Below are 25,004 nucleotides of genomic sequence, written 5' to 3'. Positions count from 1 at the left end.
CTGAAAACTGAAGCCCTGTAACTGACAAAGTACTATTAAGATAAGAGACATTCACTGATATTAGAAAATGCTACAATGGCTTGGACAAAATGTTGAGGATAAAAAAATAACAAATAGGCTAGTTTAGCATAAACTATTGACATGACACAATTTATAAATAAACAGTCAATATCCAATTTTTATATTTAAAGTAGCATAACTGCATGTAAATGTCATCTTGCTTGCTATGATGCAATGTAACTGCATTGCCGGTGGGTGTTGCTAGTTGTTGCTAATTACATTGCTATTAATAACTCTCACTAAAATACTATTCAACAAAGCGTAAAGGTGGTCTAAATGCTGTCTAAATAGCCACAACATTTACATAATTTAAGCGAAAAAGTTGATGTTTGTGAATAAGGTGCCGCGCATAAGGATATCCACATAAAAACACGAGATATATAAGAGAGCTTGCTTCCGGGTTCGTTTTTACGACTTCCGCCCCCATCGTTCGCTGTAGACGTTCCATCTTAATGTTTATTTCATCTTTGCAGTGGACCGGCATTTTCCCACAACACCCTGCTCCTGCTCTCGCAGATAACGAAAATGGCGGACAACGCATCATCGGTGGGTTTTCGAAATATATAATGTTATTTTATTGACACTACGCAATTTCAGGATGCAAGTTAACACACTATTTTATACAGGTCGAGATCGTCGAGGGCTGTCGCCTTCCCGTTCTTCGCAAAAACCAAGAACACGAGGACGAATGGCGTAAGTATTGCCAGTTTGTTTTTCCAATGCTAAGCTAATGCTAGCTAGCGAGCCTCAGCTGTTGTTAACAGAAGCCTCGGCCTCCGGTTAAACACCGCAGTCACCGAGTCACACATGCACTTCAGCTCTGTCACTGAGCCCGAATTTGAATGTTTACGAAAGAGTCTTTTATTTAATTAGCAGTTACCACACTTATATTCAGTGACATTTGGATTCAAAACATTTATAGGTTAAAGCCGGGTACCTGATACCAGACTGATGTTTACATGTCTTTAAAGAACCAGTTCAGGATACGTGTTTGTTTATCTGAAGGTGTCGTGGTTGAACATGGTTGTTATTGCTTGTCCCAGGATGCAAAAACACCGAAGCCATCTCTTATCAGCCGAACATTGCCATTGCATTGACAATCAGTTAAAATGTTATTTGTAATCTTCTCAAGTCTCATCATGGCTCCGTTACTATTCTGATATCTCAGTAGAACTGCAGACATTCTCTGACATTTAATCAGTCTCATATGCCAGTAGGTTTCGTGCACTGGTTTCCAAACAGTTGACTTAATTTAGCCCGTTCAAGTCAATGCACACACTTTATTTTGAGTTAATCAGTAAAGCGTTTCTGTTGTTTAGCCTAGCCCACTGGCTATAATGAGTTGTCAAAATAATAAAAACGTGTTGGTACAACACAATACGATTCAATAGTACTACAAACCACACCTGCCAAAATAAAAAATACAATTGAATCAGCAGTTCTCTGTTATTTAAATAAATATTGAGTACCAAAACCTTCATGAAGCTGGTTCCCCATATGATACCTTACACCATCTGACCTACAAAGATTTACTTTAGGACTGTTGTACTAGAATGCATTAATTTCACGAGTATCTATTGATCTGGCAAGTGAGAATTTCTGTCTTTATCGATCCACTCTTGCATAATAAGCTCATTCGTATGGCAGATACATTCTGTTTATCTCCTGATCTCCTGATGAACTGGATTTGTCTTTTGCTTATTTTTTTTTGTTATCTGTTTGTTTTTCTGTGGTCTGTTTAAAATTTTAAGAATTTTAGGAGGTGGAAAAAGAGCAAAAAAGTAGTTTCTCACAGGTTTGAGCACTGCTAAGGTCAAATGTGATTTCTCTGCTTACTTTACAGCGCTGGCAGAAATCTTAAGTGTGAAGGAAGCCTCGTCAAGAAAACTCTTCTATGTTCACTACATTGATTGTGAGTATAGTTTGTGTGTCTCCTTGTCTGTTCACAACAACATTTTGTGTGTGTGTGTGTTTTTTTTTGTACCTGATTTTGGAATCTGAATTATTTTGTGAATCAATTCATTCAGTCACTTTGTGGACTTGGTTACATTACACAGAATCATCACAGCATTTTTGTTCTTGTTTGCATAAAATTGCTTGTGCTAAAAGTCAACAAACGCCTGGATGAGTGGGTCACGGCGGACAGGCTGGACATGAAGAAGCTTCAGTTTCCTAAGAAAGAAGCTAAAACACCAACCAAGAATGGTCTTCCAGGTTCCCGCCCCAGTTCTCCAGAGAGAGAAGTGGTGAGTTTATACGACAGCCCTCAGTATTAATGTCAGATCCAGAATTACAACATTATTGTTAAAATTGGCATAATTTATTGATGTATAATATTATATATTATCCTACATTCTATGCCCGAGTGTGTTGTTCAGGTGCAAATGCTCAGTTATTGTGGAAAAAATAACTGCAGTTAAGATTGATAAAATGTTATTGATGGATTACACAAATGAGATTAGGTAAATTAGCTTTTCTACTAACTTTTTTTTTTACTACTACTTCAAGACACTCACACTTAATCATATAGAAAGTAATTGCACAGTAATAAATTATAATAATAACATTTCAGTTAATAGGGAAAGTGTTTTTGAGTTGATCATTTTAATCGGTGGTTGTTTTACTGGGCAGAAAACTGAAAACTACATCATGTTTGCAAAAAGATGCGTGGGCATTTAACTAATAACCTGAATGTCGCCTCCTGACTGACAGAAAACAACATTTTGGATTTGGATCTCCTTTTGATTCAGATGACAGAAGCTACGTTTACAGTATCTCTGGTGGTTTCTGTATTAATGATGCATTGATAAGATTGTGTGCATGTGTACGGTGAATATCTGAGGGTTGACATATATGTGAGTTAACCCGCTTCCTTCTCTTCCTTTCTGTTCAATTCAGAGGAAAACTCTAGAACTCAACGTACAACCCCCCACAGCTCCTTCCAGAGGCAAAACTCTCCCCACGCCGGTACAAGTTGAATTTACCAATTCTAGAAATGACTGAGACCTTTTGTTGAAGCCTGGTATTAACATGTGTTTTGTGTGACCGTACACATACAAAGATTAAAGGCAAAAGATCTGGTTCATCAGACATATTTGAATGCAACGCAGGTGCAGCACATCTGTGTCCATCACATCTTAATATCAGGTTTAAATGGGGGGTAATTTGCATTGGACTACCTGAGATAACCAGGAGTCTTCAAAATCATGTTTAATTTGGTTTGCTGTGGCTCCTAAACAGACACAGTTCTTTGCTCCATCTGTGCACGGACTGTCAGAGCTGTGCATCAAATTAAGATGGAGGTAAAACTGCAATACCCAGCTTTTAATCATGACATTGGCGTATATTTTAAAAACCTGAACACATGCCTCTGGTCAGGCTGGAATTAAATAAATCAATTTGGCTTGGAAACAAATCTTCTGATTTCAGTGTTCGTTTTGTCTGCGTTAATTTTAAATCATATGTCTAACAATGTTTGTTTGCTTCAGAAGAGGAAAGTAGAGACCGTCCCCGTGGCGACTCAGGTACCCCCAGCCGCCCCCGTGCCCTCCCTGCCAAGTTCAGCTGAAGCCACTCAGGCAGCTGTTTTTCCCGCTGTGAGAGAGACCAACACATTTAAGGCCAGAGAAGAGCATGAGCCGATCTCTTCGCTCACAACGGTACAGGAAAAAAAAATCAGTTTTCTTCTTACAGGATTGAATTCAAGATTTTAGCCCTTTACTGATAAAGATATGTTATTCCTTTCTAACCACAGAACGGCACTGCTCGAAGACTTATCCCTGCTCAGTCTGGGAGGAAGAGGAAAGCTAACTGTGGGGGAACTGACGAGGTTTGTCATTTTGTTATATTCCCCTTACAGCTTCTTTTAGAGTTAATGCATGTTTCTATTTTGTAGATGTATCATATTTTTTCATCGAAGTGTCCTGATGGTTGCATTCTTCAGTGCAGCAGGAGTAAATAGTTTAAAGTGGTGTTGTATAAATTCTACGTTCTAGTAAATGAAATTCCTATTGTCTTCAAATTGTAGCCAGGCAAAAAGCCACATTACACAGTTACTCCTCTAGAGATTAAAAGAGGGTAAATCATTTTGTAGAAATCTGTCTCATCTCAAATGTAGCAGTTTTCCCTCTTCTCTTCTTATTTCTTCAACTTACAACTGGTTGCTTTTTTCTCCAGGTCTTATTTTCTGTGGGTCTATTGGTCTTGAGTCTTGACTTGTTGACCATTTCCATTAAACTAAAATCTGACTCCACAAATAAATCCATCTTTAGAATGTAGTACGGTATTTACTGTGTAACATATACTTCCATATTTATTGTTTTTGTTGCTGAAATAACCTAGTTGACGAACTGATTATATAATTCTGCTTTAATTACATTTGCTGTTTAAAGTTTTTATTTTTTAAAGTCACTAAACAGGAGAGAAAAGTAACCAGATCAAGTAGGTCGGACCTCAGACACGAGCGCCTCAGATTGTCTCTGATGACAGTGTCCGATTGGTTCCTCATCCACATGAGCATCCCTGACAAACCCACATAAATTAATGTTTGTGTCCGTCTCACATATCTATGACTGCTTAGAATTGCCAGTGTAGCTGTCTGGCTCCTGGTGAACCCACACTGGAATGAACCAAAACTGCAAATGCTATACTGAAATACAACATTGCTTTCAATTATGTTAACCAACATGCCCAGTGTGGATAAGATCATTTTATTCCCCTCTTTAGTTTCCAAAAGCCTGTTTTTTGTGTTTTTTTTCTACTAGATGATAAAGGTTTTGCAGTATAACAAGCCTCAAAGTGCCAGTGTCTTTCAACCACCACCACCAGAGGTCTGTTTTATTTTCTATTATTGCCCATTGATTGTGTGTTTTTGTCCAAATTCAGTTGTGCCTTACTGGGTCAGATAAAACCGAGGTTCTGCTTACCTCAGACCCAGATTCCTTTTATACTAAACTGTGATTACCCAAATTAACTACAGAAATCTAAATGTGTAAAAGAGTTCTTACATTTCATTCAGCTTTTTGTTTTAAACTTATTTTAACTGCTTGAGAATTACTGTAGAAATGGTGTTTAATGTGTCGAATGACCGTTGTTTCCCACCAGGATTCCCAGGACAGTTCAGATGGCATCCCAACAGCACCCCGCATGACGGGCAGTCTGGTGTCGGATCGTAGCCACGACGACATAGTCACCCGGATGAAAAACATTGAGTGTATAGAGCTGGGACGGCACAGACTGAAGCCCTGGTACTTCTCCCCGTACCCACAGGAACTCACCTCACTGCCCATCCTCTACCTCTGTGAATTCTGTCTCAAGTACCTCAAAAGCCTTAAATGTCTCCAGAGGCATTTGGTAAGAATCTCTTTGAAACATCTTGAGTATGTCCGAGGTTGATGCCTGGATTGGTTCACTTTGTGCTCATCATCTTTTTTTTCCTTTTGTCTGTGACAGACCAAATGTAATCTAAGACATCCTCCAGGCAACGAGATCTACCGCAAAGGCACTATATCATTCTTTGAGATTGACGGCAGGAAAAACAAAGTTAGTAAAAGATTCTGTATTCTAAATTTGACATCAATTTTGTTGTTTGTGTTTTTATTGACACATTTTTTTCCCGCAGAATTATTCCCAGAACCTGTGTTTACTTGCTAAGTGTTTCCTGGACCACAAAACATTGTATTACGACACAGACCCTTTCCTCTTCTACGTAATGACAGAGTATGACTCCAAAGGCTTCCACATAGTGGGCTACTTCTCCAAGGTAACTCAAGATGAGCAAAGAATTTTGAATTACAAGTGCAGGGTGCACTCAGTCTTTTATCTAACCCAAGGTACCCAGACATTAACTTATTATTCCCTGTCCACAGGAAAAAGAGTCGACTGAAGATTATAATGTTGCCTGCATCCTGACCTTACCTCCTTACCAGCGGAGAGGTTATGGCAAACTGCTCATTGAGTTCAGTAAGTGTAGTTTTAAAAGCAGTCAGAGTGATCAGTAAACATTAGAGTTCATTCCATCTTTGATAATGACCCATCATTGTATCTGCCAGGTTACGAGCTGTCCAAGGTAGAAGGGAAGACGGGCACTCCAGAGAAGCCGCTTTCTGACCTTGGTCTCTTGTCCTATCGCTCCTACTGGTCTCAAACCATCTTGGAAATTCTCATGGACCTTAAACCTGACAATGGAGAAAGACCACAGATAACCATCAAGTATGTGAATGTTTATATTTAGCCTCCTCAAAGAATCGTTTGTGGAATAGAAATGTAACTATTTTTAACTTCTTTCTTTTTTTGGCACCCACAGTGAGATCAGTGAGATCACAAGTGTAAAGAAAGAAGATGTCATTTCAACACTTCAGTATCTCAACCTAATCAACTACTACAAGGTGAGAGCTATGTGTGAATTTGCTGTAGACAGGACTCTGCTTCAAATTGCTAATTTTTCTGACTGGATTTTATGTCTGTTTCCTGAGAAATGTAAAAGAAAATAAATAAATACCAGAAGATTGGACCCCTTTCAGAAAACAGGATTCTCAAAGTCCTTTCCCAAACTCTTGAGTTCATTATCTCTAAGATGTAAGACAGTGTTTTTATTTTTAATAAGGTCATCAGAGCTGGCTCAACGAACTCTAAACCGTGTGTGTGATTAAAGAGAACAAGTGTAAATAAAGGGCAAAGTCTTTATAAGCTTTGGGCAACAGAACAAGTGCTCGCTGCAGTAGAGGTGACAGTCAAATAAACACGATTTGATTCAGCATTCATTCACATTCAAAGCTGTTAACACCACATGTAATTGACAAGCTCACAATCCCATTCGGTCCTTTTTGACTACACCACAGTCACTAGGTTTGAGTTTCTGAAAAGAGTATGATGTAAAGGTCTGTGTCAACGATGTATTTCTTTACAGAAGTACAGTACAGAATATGAAATAACTTTGTCTTGTTATTTGAATGTAGGGCCAGTACATCCTGACTCTTTCAGAGGACATCGTGGATGGGCACGAGAGAGCGATGCACAAGAGGCACTTGCGTATAGATCCTAAATGCCTTCACTTCACTCCTAAGGACTGGAGCAAGAGGGGCAAGTGGTAGAGTCCCAGCGCAGTTTGCTGAATATTCTCCTCGGAGCGGGACAGTGGACAGTGGATCAGATGAAGGTTTTGTTGAGCTGTCTCACCAAGAACCTTTTTGAGCACAGGACCTATTTATATAAGTAACAGTGAAAGTAAAATGTCTCTTGAGATGAATAGGCTACAAGTGACTTTATAAAGCTGTCAAACGTGGGGATGAAACTCTGGTTAACCGTAACACCGTCAATACACAACACACTTTCTGCCGTGTAAAAGATCCTGTTCATGACTAAAACAGTGCATTGAAAGTTACATGTAGTGTCTCTTTATATTCTAGTGTAAATTAAAACCTAAAGCACCCAGTGGTGGTCTTATAACCAGTTTTAGTTGAGCAGCAAATCTGTTGACGAGTTCATATTTTGTAAAATAATCAAAGAGAATTTCTTTTCCTTTTGTTGCTATGGCTATCACAAACAAAAGTGTCTTTTTGTCCTTTGATTTGCCAAGTTGAAATGTTATATTAATTTATAAATCCCTAAAAGGTTTGATTGTAGACACAGTCCAACAAGATCTCTTGTGTGACTGTCACTGAAGTCCTGTTTCAGAAACCTTTGCACATGGAAAGTGAACTTGACCAGCAGATCTTATAAACAATGGGGCAAATGAACAGCCTTTTTCTACTTTAAATAGGGAAATCTATTTACATTGTTCAGGCTTCGTGACATCTCTGACACCTCTTGCTGGGTACAAGAGCTGTAATAATTTTCAAGCCTGAGTAGCAGGCTGTGGTTTCTTTTCTACTTATTACAAGTGACTAAACGAAATGTGTATTGGTTGTGTGTAAATACAAAATGTACAGTGAAAATTTCAGATATTTTTTCTTTTTGAACTAAGATACCTGTCTATTTAAATTCTCATCTCAACAGTAAATTTCAGTTTATTGGGATTCTCAACTAATAGAACAGAAAATGATCTAGTAGTTGATTGTTGTTAGGGCTGTTTTTAGGATCAGTTTATGACAGTGACGGTGGAGTAGGCCATTCTAATGTAATGCACTTTTTTTATTTAAAAAAAACTTAATCTAATCCTGCAGATATCCCCTCATGCTTCACTAGTTGTATGCGCTAGGAAAAACAAATAGATTGGTACGAGTGACTGAGACCACACATCACCATTCCAGCCAAAGCCACAGGAGAGTTGTGAGTATTGCTATATAGAGCTGGTGTTTAGGCTCTGCGAAGCAGTTGTTCTGCATGTTAGCTTTGCAATAGCAACCCCTAGCTGATCCACTGCCCAGCTACTTGAAAATGCAAATGGAGGAATTTTTGGGGTTGACTTCCTACAGAACACTGAAGGGGCTAGTGTGTTGAATTCAATGGGAATGGCTTACTCCACCTTTTCAATAAAGCATTCTTGTCAAAGTATATATATTTAAACAAACAAACAGCCAGGACCATGTAGAGACCCACGATTCAACTAATGATCTGTATTAACAACAAAATAACAACATGATCAGTTCAGGGTTTCCAAATCTACAGTGTCTGTTCTTTTAATTTCCTTGTGTTTTAAGTAGTTGGTTTGTAGTCCATCAACATCTCTTTGTTCAGATGTTCAGTCACGATCAGTGATACAAGTCATTGTCCCCTAGTTGAACATATGTGTGCTGTGACTGTACATACTGAAGACAGAAGCCATGCTGAACTGTTAGAGGAATGTAAATTTAGTGTACAGTTGTCTTTTCTTTTTAACTCAATGTTATCTAACAGGCTGCACAATTTTAAAGGAAAAGACCTGAAAGTGATATCTTACTTTCTGTTTGTGGTTTTGTTTACATGTCAAAAAGGACAAGGAATTTGCCCTGTTGAAATGATTTAGTATATCTTTATGTGAAACACAGTTGACAGTTATCATTTGAGCATTTGATATGAAAAGCTTGTTGAATTGATAAAAAAAAAAAATCTTCAGAATCTGTTTTGGTGTCTTTAATGTGTATATTCGTAGTGGAATAGAGAAGAAAGAAGAGCAGTGATGAACCCAAAGTTATTCAGGTTAAAACACGCTGGCATTTTAAAAATACTGATGGATTGTGTTTTCACTAAATGCGTATAGAGCTTGGCCAGCAGGGGGCAGCGTCACTAGTTCTGCTACTGAATTCACAATTGCGTTACGAAAGTTCAAACCAAAGGCTAAAGTAATGCATGAGAGATGCTTGTTGAAAGCAAAATGTAATAATGCAACCTGACCACTGTAATGGTGTTACAGCTGCCGGGGGGCTGAGTAAATCTGACAGCTGCACTGGATCAAATATGGTAACCCAAGCTACAAGATTAAATAACAAAAACAAGAACCTAATGTCAGGAACCGGCCTAGTGCACTGCTGTATGTGTGACCCAATACTGCCTGCTGCTGATGTACACCTCTACAGTGGGACGGGCCAAGGTAGGCAAAGAGCTGAACTTGCTTGTGTTACACTATTAGCCATTTCAGCTAGCTGTTCAATAGTCTCTCTGAAGGAGGTGTCATTGGAGACACAGCGTGTTTCCGCAGCAGCAAACAGGCCAGTGATCACCAGGCTGCTGCTTGGGCCCGTTCTGCATGTGAGGTTTGAGCTGTTCCTCTCCCACACTACATACTGCACTGCAGCTCTGGTGAAGCCTCTCTCAAACGTTACATCACACCCATATTCTTTCTGCACCTGTCTTCACCAGACAGGAATTTTGCACTAATCCAATATCCAGCCCCCCCACATTACTCATTTGGGCGGGCTTCCTGACATTTAGATTTCCTCATCCTGATTCCTGGCTGGGCCCAGACAACTATTTTATCAAGATGGCAAGGGACAAACATCTAAATAGGTTTCAAAGAGGGTTTAGTTGTAGGGCCATGGAAGACAGGGCCTATAGTCACAAAGTGTCCTCAGCTGGCTAGGGTTTCAATAGGAACTAAAGTGACGTTTGATTTAGATCTATAGGAATGACGCCAGTAAATTTCTAGAAAGTAGTATGAGTTTCCTGTCACCATATTGTCTATGTGTGCATGTGCAAGTACACCACGAGAACAGCGCAGAATGCTTGACCCAAGTCCTGATGCGCATCCATCGCTGATTCAACCTCTCTCTGACAAGGAACGAGGAGGGGGGGATGAGGGCCTGTGGTCTGGGTTCACTTGGTGCCTTAGAGGAAGGCTCACTGCAAATCAGTACAAAGTTATTCTGTCCTATGACGGTTAAAAATCGCTTGATCTTAATCCAACTGAACACCTGTGGGAGATTTTAAACTGATGAGTCTGGCTGAGCAGAAGGTATGTCATCTTTAGAATCAGGGCAAAGCCTGAGTGAAGCTGTTCTGGTGTAGTTTCTTTGTGGCTTCGTGTATTTTTAGCGCTGTCTTTAGTCGGTTACATTCTTGAAAAGTATCCGTTCAGAACTGCCACTTTGGAAGAATTGATGGAAGTTGATGTACTGTAACTAGCAAGGATTAGTGCATTCTGTCTGTGTTTTACTGGAGTACAACTTTAACAGTATTTTGCAATTGTCCTAGATGCTGCACTAGATGTTACTCTCAAGCAGTGCATGTGGGTTCTTGGTCTTACTTGGACATTTCCACACGGTGTCACTGTAGCACTGTTGTGTTGTGAGGCTATTTTGTATCTGAACTTAACATATTCAGACATCACAAATCATCCTCCAGCACAGAAAGCTTCATATTTATTTATCGTTGTGTAACAGGAACAGATTGTGTCGCTGGAATCTGGGAAGTTTGACCCGAGTTAAAAACTAACAACATTAATATTTAGATTTTTTTAAAAAACAATTTAGCACGTACTGTTTTGTGATATATTTGTGACCTCCACATTGTTGAAATGTATTAACACCTAAATGGTTTCCACACACAGTAGGTAAAAGACATACACTTACTAATTTTATTAAATGATGAGACAAACAACTACAAAAACACCTCCTGGCCACTAATGAACACACAACGAGGTATGTTTGCAAGAAAACAGTTTTAACTACTATCAACTCGTGCCTCTCTTTTTAATTTTCTTATCTCTTCAAGACACACACTACCAACAACGCAGGCCTCTCCTCCTCCTCCTCCCCCACCCTCAACCATCCAGACCAGAGCCGATGACCTCGTAACACACGCAGCCATATGGTACGGCCAGGTCAAAACTCTGTGCAGTAATTAGGGGGATGGTGACGGACACTTGGCTCTCGCTGCCGTGTAGGTTAAGCGGCACGAATGCATGCATCGTCTGATCAGCATTAAACGCTGACCCAAAATTCGCAGGTATGTGTTTTTTTAAGACGGCGCTGTGGGGAGGAGAAGCCGAGCTCTGTCGCTACACTCCTCATTGTTCTTGAGCAGGTTGATTGTTTGTTATGATCTCGACCCACACTGACTACGTTTGGGGAGTACACAAGAGGACTGTTCAAATAAACACAGTGTCACACTCACACACACTTATACACGCACACACACTGCCTTTTTCACCTTTGCCCCTGTGCTTTTGTGCCGTTATCTCTCTTGTGCAGAAATGTCGGTTTGGGCACCAAAGAATGAATGTGTCTGATGTCAGGAGCACCCGTTTGCATCATTGTATTTGTAAATGAAAGGAAATTATAGGAGGTCTATCTTGAAACAACATTGCATCAGCATTTAGTGTGTCACGTTTCTGGTTGTACGTGTGATGTTATTAAATGAGGAAATTGGGCTTTTGATTCATCAAATTCACACTCGGGACCAGTGAAGGGTTTTTAATTTTAGTGTAAGACACAGAGAGGGCACTGCTGTCTGTCCGTCGCTGATTCAACCTCTCTCTGACAAGGAGATGAGGAGGGGGGAGGAGAGAGAGAGAGGGGCTGGGTGAAGCTGTGTCTGTGTGTGCATGTGTGTGTGTGTGTGTGTGTGAGAGAGAGAGAGAGAGAGAAGGAGGAGGAGGAGGAGGAGAAAGAGGGGGTTGGCTTAGTGTGATGTGAATGGAATAGAATCAGCGCGAGAGGGAGAAAGAGGGAGGAGGACAGCGCAAATCAACCTGCCTCTTGACTTTAACAACAGAATAGAGGAGCCGGTAGACGCAGGGATCGGGAAGTGCGCGCGTTGTTTGTCTTGTTTTATTTTATTTTTGGAGAGAGGAAGACGACATCAGACAGGAGGAACTGAGGGAGGAGGAGAAAGAGCCTCACCGTGGAGATAGATAGCAGAAAAATGCTGTCATGGGGAGAGAAGGGGAGGGAGTCGGCAGAGAGGAACAGGATGAAACAAGGCAGGGTCGAGCAGAACTGAAATGTGGAGGTAAGCCTTTTCTTTCTGTACCGAGAATTCACATTCCAGCCTCCCCGTGCCCTCTTTCTGATGGTAATCAATTCAGACGGCTGGATCTGCTCACCGTGTATGCCACATACCTCTGTATAGGCATGCATATGCTCTCTTAGTCGCTCAGTCCAACCTGAGACAATGTAAGAGAGCGAGAGAGGATATGAAATAATGGCTTGGCATTATCCTGCCAGGCATCTTGTCCTCCCTCTGCCTCTCTGCCCGTTGTATTGTTGTCACCTCTTTAAAAATGCATTTTGCACAGTGAGTCAAGGGGCCTTGCACATACCATTTCCACACAAGGTAGGTCTGAATCCAACCTTTGTCGCATTTCATCCCGGCCTGCCCTCCTTTTCCTCCTCATCTCCTGACACCAACCCCCCCTCCCACCCCCTTCCATCATCATCTTTCCCTCTCCCTCCATTGTGCACCCTCCACCGAGGCGAGATCTTCTTAAAAACAGTGTTATGACATTGTCAAGAAGGCACTGCGAAACCTTGCTGTAGAGCGCTTGTGGCTGCAGGACTCAGAGATGAGGGCAAGGTGGAGGAGGGGAGGAGGGGTGCAGGGGAGAGATAGATGGAGGGGCACTCAGAGACTGAAAGAGAGACAGGCAGAAAGAAGATGCAGGGACAAAAAAAAAAAAAAAAAAGGATCAGGATTTAGACCAGATACATTTTTTCAAAGACAAAAAAAAAAAAAGCCACCAGTCTGCAGAGGGCTGGGATTTGCGAGGATAAAGACGATTGTAACGCTGCTGCATGTGATGTGCACAGACAATGATGGAATGGAGAAGCGCAGCCGGGATTGGGGTGTTGTTTTCAAGGTGGCAGAGAAAATGAGGGATGCAGGAGTAAGGCTCCCCCATCCCCTCCTCACCCTCACCACCCCCCCTTTGCACCGATGGGGATGTGTGTGTGTGTGTGTGTGTGTGTGTGTGTGTGTGTGTGTGTGTGTGTGTGTGTGTTTAACAGACGTTAGGGATGCTAGGGTTTTCAGGGGCTGGATGGGATGCTGCTGTAGAGAGAGAAAAGCAGGGATGGGGAGATGAGAGGGAGGAAGACAAGCAGCAGCAGCTTACATAAGCCAGTGCACTCAAAGGACGGGCCATTTAATTTACATTGAGCTGCATAGTCCCTCACCCAGTGTGTGGTATTCACTGTGGTTGATAATACCGTTTTAAATGATAAAATGCAGTTTGACCTTACAGGATGGGAGGAAGGATATAAGTGAATGCGACCTAATGGCATTGAATTTTTATTCCCAGCTGCGCTGACGGGGGGGGTGATGTTTTTCATCGGGGTTAACTTTGTCTGAACAGTCGGGCGTGCGTGTGAAAATCTGCCTTGTTTCCCCCTATCTGCTGTTCGTTATTACGGCGAGTGATAAGCACGTCTGCATGAGGTGCACTGACATAATGCTGCTCACATCAAGCAGCCCGAACTCAGCTTGCTGTTGAGTTTTGTTCTGCTGCCATCCAGTGCGCTGCATATACAGTATATGTCAATTTACTACGGCCTTTCACTAACAATATAACCGACAGAAGCCCCAACACTGAGAGCAGGTCCACAGAACACAAATGTGATTTTAGAAGTAGATTAATACCAGAATAACTGAAACCTTTGTGTTCCTTGTAGCCTATAAAATGCTCTCTGCTTCCATAGAACAATAGTTTTTGACCAAACAAAACTGCCTCATTGAGTGCCCTGTCCCCTGGAGTAGCTGTAGAATAGCAGGTAGAACCAGTTAGTTTTCATAATTAAATGACTTCAAACAATTACTTGTCTGCCTGCTATCACTTTAGAGTTAGATTTTGTTGTGTTAGAGAGATTGGGGATGTTACTAATGATATTGTCATTATTGATTAATCAGTGGGCCTGTCTTTGGAGGGCTATCTGAGGGCTATCTTAGATGGTAGAAAATAGTGAAAAGTAAGGACTGATGATTCATACAGATTTCTTTTTTGGTCCAACTTAACCCAAAAATTAGCAGATTATGACATTACTTCAGCATCAGTAACCAAAGTCGCTGCAGTTGTTTAATTGACAAATGGGTCAGTTTTAGGGGTGAACATATAAAACACCCATATCTGTCTAATCTGTTCTGGACACACTTCCTAATTAGTCCTCATGAAGTCTCTGTGTGAATGTATATTATGAATGTTTTCAGACGGACGTGAAACTGCAGTTTATTTTTGGTCCCTTTCATAGAGAGAAACCAAGACCTAAACAATGAAGAAAGCATGTATTTCTGTTGTTTCATGTCATCATCTACATATACCTGTGGGTGTTGTTTCTCATGAGATGTTTCCTCTGCGGGACTGCGGGTTTAGTAGCAGAGGCTACAGAATGACAGTAGATTCTCAAATCGATCGGCCAAACAGGAAGGCTTGACTGTGTGCATGTGTCCACCGCGTGTAGTCAGATCGCTCTCTTTGTTTCTCACTGCCATAGATTAATCCTATGCTCCTTCTGCCACTGTTTATGCCAGCCGTGGCCTTTGACATCAGAAACCATGTAGCTGGTAGATCAGCGCTAATATGTTCTGAAGCACTCTCTCTGTCAGGATTTAAACCTTAGTTCACATTGTCTATCCTGTTTCTGTACAGAACAGAGTCAGAACAGGGAGTGAAATGACTCCCTGTTCACAGAAATTCAGCAAATATCTAGTAATAGTCAACAATCAGTAATCGTCATTTGACAACATGATGGAAAATCAGGTTAAAGGCAAAACACTGCTTTTATTTTGCACTGCACCATACAAGAGTGTCCTGGTATGCATCGCATAATTGGACAAAAAGTGACTTGATCTGGCTTTGCACCCAGTCGTCTAGATTTAGATGAGCTTGTCGTAAGGTTACTAGGCAGATTTTGTTCTGGTCTGACTCAGCATCGTATCATTCCTCTCATTTGGAGTCATTTTGCATGGCTACACCCTGGCAGGCTCCCTGCGGGGACTCAGCGAGGAGGGCAGTCGGACAGGCAGAGCTTTCCCCTGCATCGGATGGCAGGATGCTGGCGGTGAAAACCACTGGCTGGATCCTCTCAGCTCATGCCCCCTGTTGACACCTGTGCCCTGTTGACCATCTTAATGGAAGATCAGCCCTAACTGCTTTTGTTGGGGGCTGACGCCTTTTTGAAACCACGAACCAGTAGCGCAAATAGAAAGAAGCATACAAAAACTGAAAATCGAGGAGAATGACTCATGATTCAGATAAAGCAGTACTGCACAGTTATGACAAACTATTATGGCAAATATTCAGCGAAATTCTTTATCAGTTCTACTTCAGTTCTCACTGGCTATGTAGCGACTATTGTCTTCTTTAAAAGTAGCACTTAGTAACTCTTAAGTCTTCCTCAGTATTTTCGGCACACCTGCACAAGATAACTTTCATAGCTACTCCATTTTCCTAAAGCTATTTGTGTATATGAATGACATTTTAGAGCTATTTTTAATTAAAACAAGTACTAGTTCTGTAATTCTCTCAATAGCTATTGTACCTTCTGTGCAGAGGGAGAGAAATAGTCACTGAGGCAAGCATGTGTAACAACAAAGTCTGACGTAATGGTCCTAAAATATGTGGATATCCGTCTATATGAGGCACATTTATGTACCCATCTGTTGTGCATGCAACCCACAAAATCCCTTAATTTTGTCAATGTTGCAAAATACCCCTCCCAGAAATACATTTAAGCGTATTGTACGCTTAATCAGAATGTCCCTCTTGGTTATGTCATCATACATACATTAAAACGTTACGCGGTGCACTGGCTCATTCTCATTGTTCTTGTTGCCATTACAGGAGAAGTGCACTCAGGGGTATTTAGAGCCACTGAAAGCAGACCAGGGCCGGCCATCTACGCTCGCACCACGTCGCGTCATCGCCATACGTGGTCGATAGAGATCAAAAAGGCAGAAACGGAGTTTAAAAATACCCTCATGAAGCACTCTATTCTGGAGAAGATATGTGAAATGTTAGAGACTATCAGCGGATTTATTTCAGACTGAAAGGCCTCTTTGTTCTGTCACAACTATGAGAAGGAAGCTGCATCCTCAGTTTCATTTACATGTTAAAGACGTCGCTAATAGGAAACAATGAGGGGAGAGAGCAGTTTCAGTAAATACCTCTGAGTGCTACGTTGTCTGTCAGCCAATACGGGTCACACAGGAAACTGACTGAGAGATGCAATCTTAGTGGCATAAAAAGGAATGAAAGTTTACTTATGTCTCACATTTGCTGTGACTTTAAGTCCTGCCACATTGCCCCTTATTCTTGATCACTTTATGGTGAAGTTCACAATGGAGCGGACTTTGTTTGCAAGTGTGAAGCCACAGATGTGCAGAGCGGGTTCCTTCCCCTGACCGTAGTATACGCACATAACATCACAGAAAAACTGTAAACCAGTCACCGTCTGCGTCACCCTACTTAGCATATTGGTGCACGAGCTGCTGTGTTTTATGTAGGTCAGAAGGTGCAGAGCTGCTGGTGTAAATGACACAATGCCACCAGGCAGAGGAAAGGCTGGAAACAGTGAACCCGTCTGAGGGTTTTGCTGCACATCTTCGTTCGGTTCATATTATTTTTATCTAGCTTAAATTCTAAGAAAGAGGGAAGTCTGATTGGTGAGTTTACAGATGCCTACGCTTGTGAAAGTCAACAAGAGACTAGTCTATTTCCCCAAATAATGTTAGCAAATTGCGTCCGCTGAGCTCATCATGGACATAGGCGGAACCAGTGTAGCTTGTAAGTTTGATGGTGATTATCTAGAAGTGACCTTTCCCTGCTGATGTACATAAGCAGCACTCACTGAAAGTAAGTGAAGGCAGCCTCCGGTTCAAAGACTTCAGGCTGCAAAAATGAGGGCGAGTTTTGGTAGAGCTGCAGCCATTTCATGGGCCATATTATAATAGGACAGCGAGGAAGCAGAGGAGGTCAGTGTTCCACCCAGAGTAGAAAAGGTAGAGCAACACTTCAGAGTGTTATTAAAACAGCACTGAGCAATCTCTTTTCCTCTGCTGCAGAGCGGCTTGCACAGATGACGGGGGGGCTGACAGTGAACCGTTGATCTCAACATAATAGATACAGTCATGAAGCTGAGGGTCAGTTCCTTTCCCTGTCACACATGCTCACACACACCCATGCTCCCATACACACAAACACAGAGGGCGGTCGCAGAGGGACAGCTGTTCTTCCTGTCGCTGTGTGGACAGTGGGCCACATCTATAAGGCTTGGACTCGGTTTTATAGCGTCAGCAAAGGCTCACATGTTCTCAGACCACCTCTAACTTTCAGGCCTTAAATCTCTCTCTGTCTCTCCCTCTCTCTCTGCCCGTCCCTCCGTCACACTCGTAGCCCGCCACAAAGTGTATTTTCAGATACACAAGAAGTGGCAGTGCAATGTCATGGCAAATGCCATCGTCAAACAACAGAACAGCACGTAGGTTATGTTATAAAAACAATAGTGAACACATTCGAGTGCATCAGTTGCAGGTTGTGCTATTTATTGCAAGAGGAAGTTAGGGTTTAATATGGACAATACTATAGAAGGAGCTTTTCTGAGTCTACTTCCTCTTTGCTATAGCTGAGGGGGGAGGTTCACTTAGTAGACGTATTAGAAAATAATGGCCGCACTGATTTGCTTTCTTCTGTGGTTCAAGTATCGAGTTTTTGCAACATGCTTCTCATGGAGAAACCTTGTCATTTTCAAAAAGACAGCAAAAAAATGAACTGAAACCAGACCAGACGGCGTGGAAGTCACACGACAGATGAGCTTAACCATAGTGACGTACCGTAAGAGACGGGGAGCGCATCCACGGAGCAGACACAGACGCAGACATAGTTATAACTCATAACAAATCAGCTCCAGCGTCTGCATGAGCATCCTCAGTGGTGCGGGAGTGGACGAGGGAGCGACCAACGTATGAATAATTAACGTCACGGTAACCCTCGCCCCCTTTGCCCAGCCTTATTAATAATGAATGAGCCAGAAGACTTATTTTCTTTTTTCTTTTGAAGGACATATCTAAAGAAGGGCAGATGTCCTTGAAAATAAAAGTGTTTGATTGTGTGGATTGGCGGCTTTATCCTGTGGAGCCTAGAGGAAGTCCTGGCCGCCACACAGAACCATAACAACAGTGCTAGAGAGCAGAGCGGACAAAGACTGTCTTTTACTGACTCTTTGGTTGATTGGGGCTTTCGCAGGAAGAGACATTCAATATTACATTACTATATTTCTCTCTCCAGATATTTTTGAGCTAATCTCACCCTTCTTTCAAACATATGAATAAGATCCAGGCAGTGTTATATATTCATTAACAGATGAGAGAGGATAGGGCTCATAGTTGAAGGAAATTATTAAACACTGCTTCTTTAAATGATGCTCTTCTGATGTCTGTCAGCATCACTTAGAAATGCGGTGAAAACATAATTAGGGCATGTGTTCACGAATCAGTGATGATTACTAACATTAAAGGCAACAATGTGTGCAGAATTGCCTACATGAACCATTATCATTGGCACGATCAAACTGGTCATACACCGGGGTACCAGTTTCTGTCACAGTAAAACACTGCTCACAGTAATGGCAGACATTTTTGTGAGATTCTTGAAAAGCCTTCTGTCACCTTGAAAGCTATACTGTTTTTTTTTTTTTGTTGCTGTTGTTTTTTTTTAAACTGGCCCATTGAGCACCAGGTGCAGAGGATACAGGCTTATGTGTCTTTAGGGACCAATAGCTGAGACTGACGTTTGCAAAACAGTTTGAATGAAAAAGAGATAAAACACATTACAAGAAGAAGAGAGTGCAGCAGCGCTATCCACTTAGAAGCCTCTGGACTTGGCCCAATTCACTGTCCGCAGTGTGGTGGTGGTGGTGGTGGGGGGAGATTGAGGATGCCTGGAGCAAGTGCTGGGCATTAGAATGAACTCATTTTCTGAATCGAATCCAGCCACATTAATGCACATTTACGCTCTTAAAAGCACTGCAGCTACTTCAGGACGGTGTCACATATTCTGAAGCAAAGCAGGAATGCAACCTTATCTCAGATGTAGCAGTGTTGCGTACAATCAATAATGAGAGTGAGACTGAGCCTGGTTTTACATTTACCAAAATCAATCACTATTAGGAGTTGATTTAGACTTTGTGGTTAAGAATCCGCAAGGCAGCTTTTAACTATAAGGATAGATGGTGACACTAGAGCAGCTCCAGACTACGAGGCTGGACCTCTGGAAGAAAAGATGTCTGATAAGTCTCTAACTACAGTAACATTGCTCCATCTTCATGTGTCATTTTCACCTCAAGTCCCAAAACAGTTGCTGCTTTGAAATGCTCCTTGCGTCATATCGCATTGTGGTTTATTACACAACTACACAAGTGGAAGGTCTGACCAACTGCTTCAGCCTGATGTGTTGTGTGACTTGATAAGCCCACAGTGAGAGCAAAACTTTTGTCACTGATCAGACGTAATTGCTGCTAAGCTGTTAAGCCGATTGCTGCAGCTTCACCTGAAGGGAAAACAGATCAAATCTCAATCGTTCAAGATTGGAACGCAATCTTTCTTTTGCACTTCAAACGAAGTCACCGTCAGCGCTAATTATGAATTAAAAACATGAGACGAAGGGTGGGTAGACTTCAGTACCTGGCAGAAAACAGAAATCTGCTCATTCATGCTGAACCGCTGCCGCCTGTCTCCTGTAGGTGTGGAAGTGTTGAGCAGAAACGATGACGACATCCATCCTCCCTGAGTTCAAGAGTCACACGTCTCTTCCTGTTTCACAGGACGCAGACTTGCATGAGCCGGAGCAGAATAAGTCAACCGGCCATGACTTCCCCAAAACAGTGCATGTCTAATTTGACTCCTCTGTTCTTCAGCTTGTGTCCTGACGTTGTACACCAGAGGCCCATTAACCTTGCCCTGGACTTAACATGGAAACTGGACCCACTTACTGTCATCAGTTGAACTAAACTTTTACCTTGGGCAGTAACGGCCCTTTAATGTGTATCTGTTGCAGAAAGACAATAAGGAATGTTCAAGGACAGAGATGTGATCCTTATAGATTTCCTGTGGGTGTGCACAGAGATATGTATAAAAATAACCTGCTTCGTGTAATGTGCGTCTAATATGATTTCACCGTAAGAAATTCTTATAACGTAATATACACCTCCTCACTCACATTGAAAAATGATTGTATCTGATTCTAAAAGTCCATTCTTAGTGTACGTGTAGTGCAGGCCTCAAATTTCCATATCACACTTGTAAGTCGTCTTCCTCCTAAAATCTAATTTTAGGTAAGTGCTGACAAACGTTCTCCTTTCAGCAGATGCATATCTGCCATAATAGTCATAAGAGTTCATAAGTGTGAAAATCTGAATTTAGTTCATTCACGGAGATGTAGAGTGAAACCCTAACATGTATTATGTATGTCATTTTACCTTTCCATTACGTCACAAAATGTCACAACATTAGGAGACAGTGTTGTCACTTCTGATTGACACGAGATCACACACAGATTTTGTCTAGTGTGTTTTAACTTGATGATCTGAGCACTACACTGAGGTCATTACTGTCCACAGGTTGACTTCTGAGACACAGGATTAAACAGTGCTGTCTACACGCATTATTGAATTTCTCAGGGATGGAGACTGGCTCTTGTACCGTGGGGGAATCTGTGGACAGCAGGAGGCAGCCGCCTTCAAGTGGTCTTAGCAGATGCTCCAGATCTTTAATATATATATATATATATATAAATGTAAATCCTGGAGAACATCAGCTGTATGTCTGGGTCATAAAAAAAGAAACAGAATGAGTTGATTGTGTTTGTTGTTTCTAATTCATCTAAAGTATAGCTCTAATAAGCAGACAGCTATTCAATAAATAAATGAAATAGCGTGAACAGTTATGACCAGAAGTTCTGATCCATGGCTGATTTCATGTGATAAACTTTAGTGTGGGTGGCAGGCAGGACTGTTTATGGCAAATGATGTAGAGTCATGCCAGAAATCCCAGAATCAAATTCTGTTCATTTCCTCCTTAAAGCCAATAAAACAGAGAAAAGCATTTGACCAGTGGAGGCTCATGTGATATCCGGTGATGTGGTGGTAGAGTTGTGGCTCGGGGAGCATCAGGGGTCAGGGATAGTTTTCATCTACTGTGATTGACATGGAGAAATGTGGATGTGGGCGAGTCCATGCAGCTATTACTGAATGGAGCGTTTGCCTTCTTGTTGATGTGCGCTGCCACCTGATATCTCTGCAGCAGCCTCTGCATGGACAGCGAGCTACAACATCAGCCTATAGTTTAAGACAGTTGTCTGCTGAATTCACAGAAGAGATAAACTCCTTTTAGTTCAGCAAGTGTTCACATGCAAAATTTAAGTGTGTGTTTTTGAACCAGTGAGATACAGAATGATTGAACCAAAAGCAATTTACAATCGGACTTCAATTAGCTGTCCTGAAAGCTTTTGAAAAAAAGAGCTTTCCATTGCTGTTTATTGTCTCGAGCCTTCATGATATCATTAAGTCCTTTTTTATTGCCACTCAGTCAGTCCTGCTATTATGAAATAATCAATTTATGATTATACATTATACGGTTGGTTTAAGCCAGGTTTTCCTTGGAAAAAAAAATAAGCTGGTTCTTAGTAATTTGTATTTTCTTTTTTTTCTGGCCTGGCAGAGTGTTTGTTCTGTTTAAATGATGCAGTTTCGTTGAGCTGAGAGGATGTGCTGTTCAGTGACGTTTAAATTGTCGGGTTGTATCAGGAAATACAACAGCTTCCCAAATAAATAAAGCAGAAACTTGAGGGGGCAGGGACAAAATATTCAGTTCCTCTTCACTTTGTACTTCTACGTAAGGTATATCACACTTCTCTATAGTGGTAACACTGAACAGTTTCTGTTCAGACAGAAGTTGCTGCCGAAGCTGTCAGTTGTGTGTATTTTAAACACTGGTGTGAAATGATGAAGATCTGATTGAGGACGTCACATATCACAAATGGTAAGAAAACAATGACAACATTAGACACTAATTTGTGATCGAAACTCTTTTACAGAGAACTAATTAAATCTTTACGTATTATTTTCTCTCACAGAGCAGTAACACAGAAGGAAACTGTCTTCTTGCTGGTTAGATATCAAAACACCTGACAGATAATGTACTGTAGTTCACTGCTTAATGCAAATAATTTTGTGTTACATATTCTTTGTGATTCCTTTTCAGATTTAAATTAAAATAAATAAGGAACTAATCCAACATCTGCAAATTCTAATATCTTAAAAATATGAGGTTTTGAGTGAGCCAATGGATAGATACACAGTTTGTGTGGGATAGGTTACCAAACTCTTAGATAGATATGATAATAAATGAACCAAGTCACTTCTGCACATATTGTGTTGTAAGATTTGTGACATGCAAAGTTATAAATAATACAATGCACAGTGAAATGTATTGTTGTACCTGCAGTACTACAGTAGAAACAGTAGTGAAGATGTAGAAAAATTAAATAAAATAAAATTGAACAAAGTAAGATAAAATATAAACTGTACACCTGAGATGTGAACTTAAAAGGGTGTAGCTCATATATACATGGATTTACAATATTTGAAAGCAGCTGTGTGAATAATGTGCAGTAATGCACTTAATGGTGTTTAAGTCCAGTTAAAGCTCAGAGCTGAGCAGACGGATGGCATGGGGGTAAAAACTCTTCTTCAGCCTGTCTGTCTTTGTCCTCACACAGCGGAAACATTGGCCTGATGGTCCTGGTGCAGTTTCCCATCCAGGTGGTGATGCTCCCACACAAGATGCTCTTTATGGTGCAGGTGAAACAGTTCCTGAGCACCTTGAGAGGGAGCTTGAAGTTTTTGAAACTACAATTTTCAAAAACACAGTAACATGAATAACGTGTGTTAATGTGTTTTTAAAATCTGTGGTTTTGATACTTTACTAAAAGACACATGCTAATGTTTACCGATACAGTGCCTCCTTGGTCATTTCTCATGTTTGTAAGGTACAATGATGTTTTCCTTCCAGACTTTTATTTCTCCAATCACCAAATCCTTATTGATTTTGGATCCAATAAACACATAATATCCGTTTGTTACTATGGTGCAGAGAAAGCTGAGAATTAGGGAAAGGTTTTTTCAGTCGGTCTTCAGTTTTATCCATGTGCAGTTAAACGTCAGGGTCATTTTCCGCCCAGTTGACATTGTTTTGCTCTCATGGTTTGCTGAGGAGAATGACCAAGGTCAACAGCACAGGCATCATCAGTCGAGCGTCGTGTGTTTGATGAAAGTGGAGCGATTTCGGCAGAGTACACAGGGTTTTTATAAAGCTCTGGTGGACTGAATACTACATAGAGAGGGTGGCGCCACGCAGGTTGCTATGGAAACAAGGACTGATTCGTAGTTCGAGGGTCTTAAGAAGCTCAAGAGCACATGATTTTTGCAAAGGTAGTGAGTTATAAGTGTCATCTTGTGCTGTGTGTTGGTGGAGGTCAGGAGTATTTTTGGCCGACCTTTTAGGTCCCATTTGTTTTTTTGAACTATACAAAGGCAATCTGTGGTTTAAAGAAAAAAGAGAATGCTTGTCCTTTTCTTTTACAAGGCATTGTGAAACACAGAGAAGGTGCTGCAACATATGATTGCACACATATAACGTTTTCCGACATTATTTTTGAGAACATTTGAGAGTTCCCAGATAGACATGAGCAGGTTTTTAATGTCAAAAGCCTTGGCACGTATAGACTGTGCACAGAGGCTGCTCTGTGTGAACTAGCACTTGTGTGTCAGATGGGGAAACCCACACAGCCGGAAATGTCTTAAATTGTGAAGGAGAGAGGAGCCTTTACCAGCCACAGGTGCTAAACAAAGTATACATTTTTTTGCCCTCTAGTGCATGTCTTCTGCAGGAACCGGTGAGCCATATCTAGTCCCTCGTCCTCTGCGTAATGCAATTTATTTAGGGCCTTTGTGAAACGTCCAGAGAACCTGATACAGAGAGGGAACAAAATAGCATCTGCAGCTTGTGAGAAGTGCCAATGCACAAAAAAAGAGTCACTGTACCAACTAGAGTAAAAATGAAGAAGTGTGACTACCTTTCAACTACCTCTGTAACTATCTATATTAATACAGTGTCTGGATGCCATGGCCATGTAATTTGTGTTGGTTCTGGAAATTTGTGGAAATAAATGATTCGATTAGACATTGCACATTAATCGCAAGACACACTGCGCTCACTTTAAGGTTGCATAATGTCCTCAGATACATTACATGTTTTTTTAAGTCTTACCACGAAACACAAATGCATATTAATGTTGCTATACGCGGTAAAAACCTCAACATGACCATCTGAAATGAGAGCGCTGGTGGCTGCAAGATGAATTAACATAAGATTGGGTTATTGCGAGTTTGGCGATTTGAAAAATAAATTATTGTTAATTACATTATATGCAATTCCCCAATACAAAAATTTTAATTGCTGTTATTTATCACTCTGTCAAATAGTAATGAGGAAAATAGGCACAGAAGATAGCACTAAAAGAGCAGAACTAAAACAGTCACTGT

The 25,004-nt window shown here is 41.1% G+C and overlaps 2 protein-coding genes across 7 annotated transcripts in view; both read left to right on the top strand.

The window, feature by feature from the left end:
- LOC125020815 (histone acetyltransferase KAT5) overlaps positions 1-9,096 on the top strand; it is a 13,812-nt gene extending 4,716 nt beyond the window's left edge. Inside the window, exons 1-15 of one of the 5 annotated variants that reach the window (XM_047606337.1) lie at positions 542-606; positions 687-753; positions 1,904-1,972; positions 2,170-2,306; positions 2,959-3,027; positions 3,552-3,719; positions 3,815-3,889; positions 4,824-4,889; positions 5,164-5,412; positions 5,512-5,601; positions 5,681-5,821; positions 5,928-6,021; positions 6,111-6,270; positions 6,365-6,446; positions 7,017-9,096. In XM_047606337.1, coding sequence (XP_047462293.1) covers positions 586-606; positions 687-753; positions 1,904-1,972; positions 2,170-2,306; positions 2,959-3,027; positions 3,552-3,719; positions 3,815-3,889; positions 4,824-4,889; positions 5,164-5,412; positions 5,512-5,601; positions 5,681-5,821; positions 5,928-6,021; positions 6,111-6,270; positions 6,365-6,446; positions 7,017-7,151 — 1,623 coding nt within the window. In that variant the 5' untranslated portion in view covers positions 542-585 and the 3' untranslated portion in view covers positions 7,152-9,096. Of the gene's footprint in view, positions 1-541; positions 607-686; positions 754-1,903; positions 1,973-2,169; positions 2,307-2,958; positions 3,034-3,548; positions 3,720-3,814; positions 3,890-4,823; positions 4,890-5,163; positions 5,413-5,511; positions 5,602-5,680; positions 5,822-5,927; positions 6,022-6,110; positions 6,271-6,364; positions 6,447-7,016 lie in introns of those variants that run through there. The other 4 variants (XM_047606336.1, XM_047606335.1, XM_047606338.1 and 1 more) reach the window with 4 other exon arrangements.
- A 3,299-nt stretch (positions 9,097-12,395) lies between these two features.
- The window catches only part of zmp:0000001168 (signal-induced proliferation-associated 1-like protein 2), a 31,519-nt gene continuing 18,910 nt past the window's right edge, over positions 12,396-25,004 (top strand). The window contains exon 1 of one of the 2 annotated variants that reach the window (XM_047606326.1): positions 12,396-12,426. The gene's annotated coding sequence lies outside the window, so the exon portion shown is untranslated. Of the gene's footprint in view, positions 12,427-22,309; positions 22,441-25,004 lie in introns of those variants that run through there. The other variant, XM_047606325.1, reaches the window with a different exon arrangement.

This window comes from Mugil cephalus, chromosome 15, assembly GCF_022458985.1.
Source record: "Mugil cephalus isolate CIBA_MC_2020 chromosome 15, CIBA_Mcephalus_1.1, whole genome shotgun sequence".
NCBI classification, from domain to species: domain Eukaryota; kingdom Metazoa; phylum Chordata; class Actinopteri; order Mugiliformes; family Mugilidae; genus Mugil; species Mugil cephalus.
Note: the sequence above shows the minus strand (reverse complement) of the source record. Positions and strands in the feature narration are given on the sequence as shown.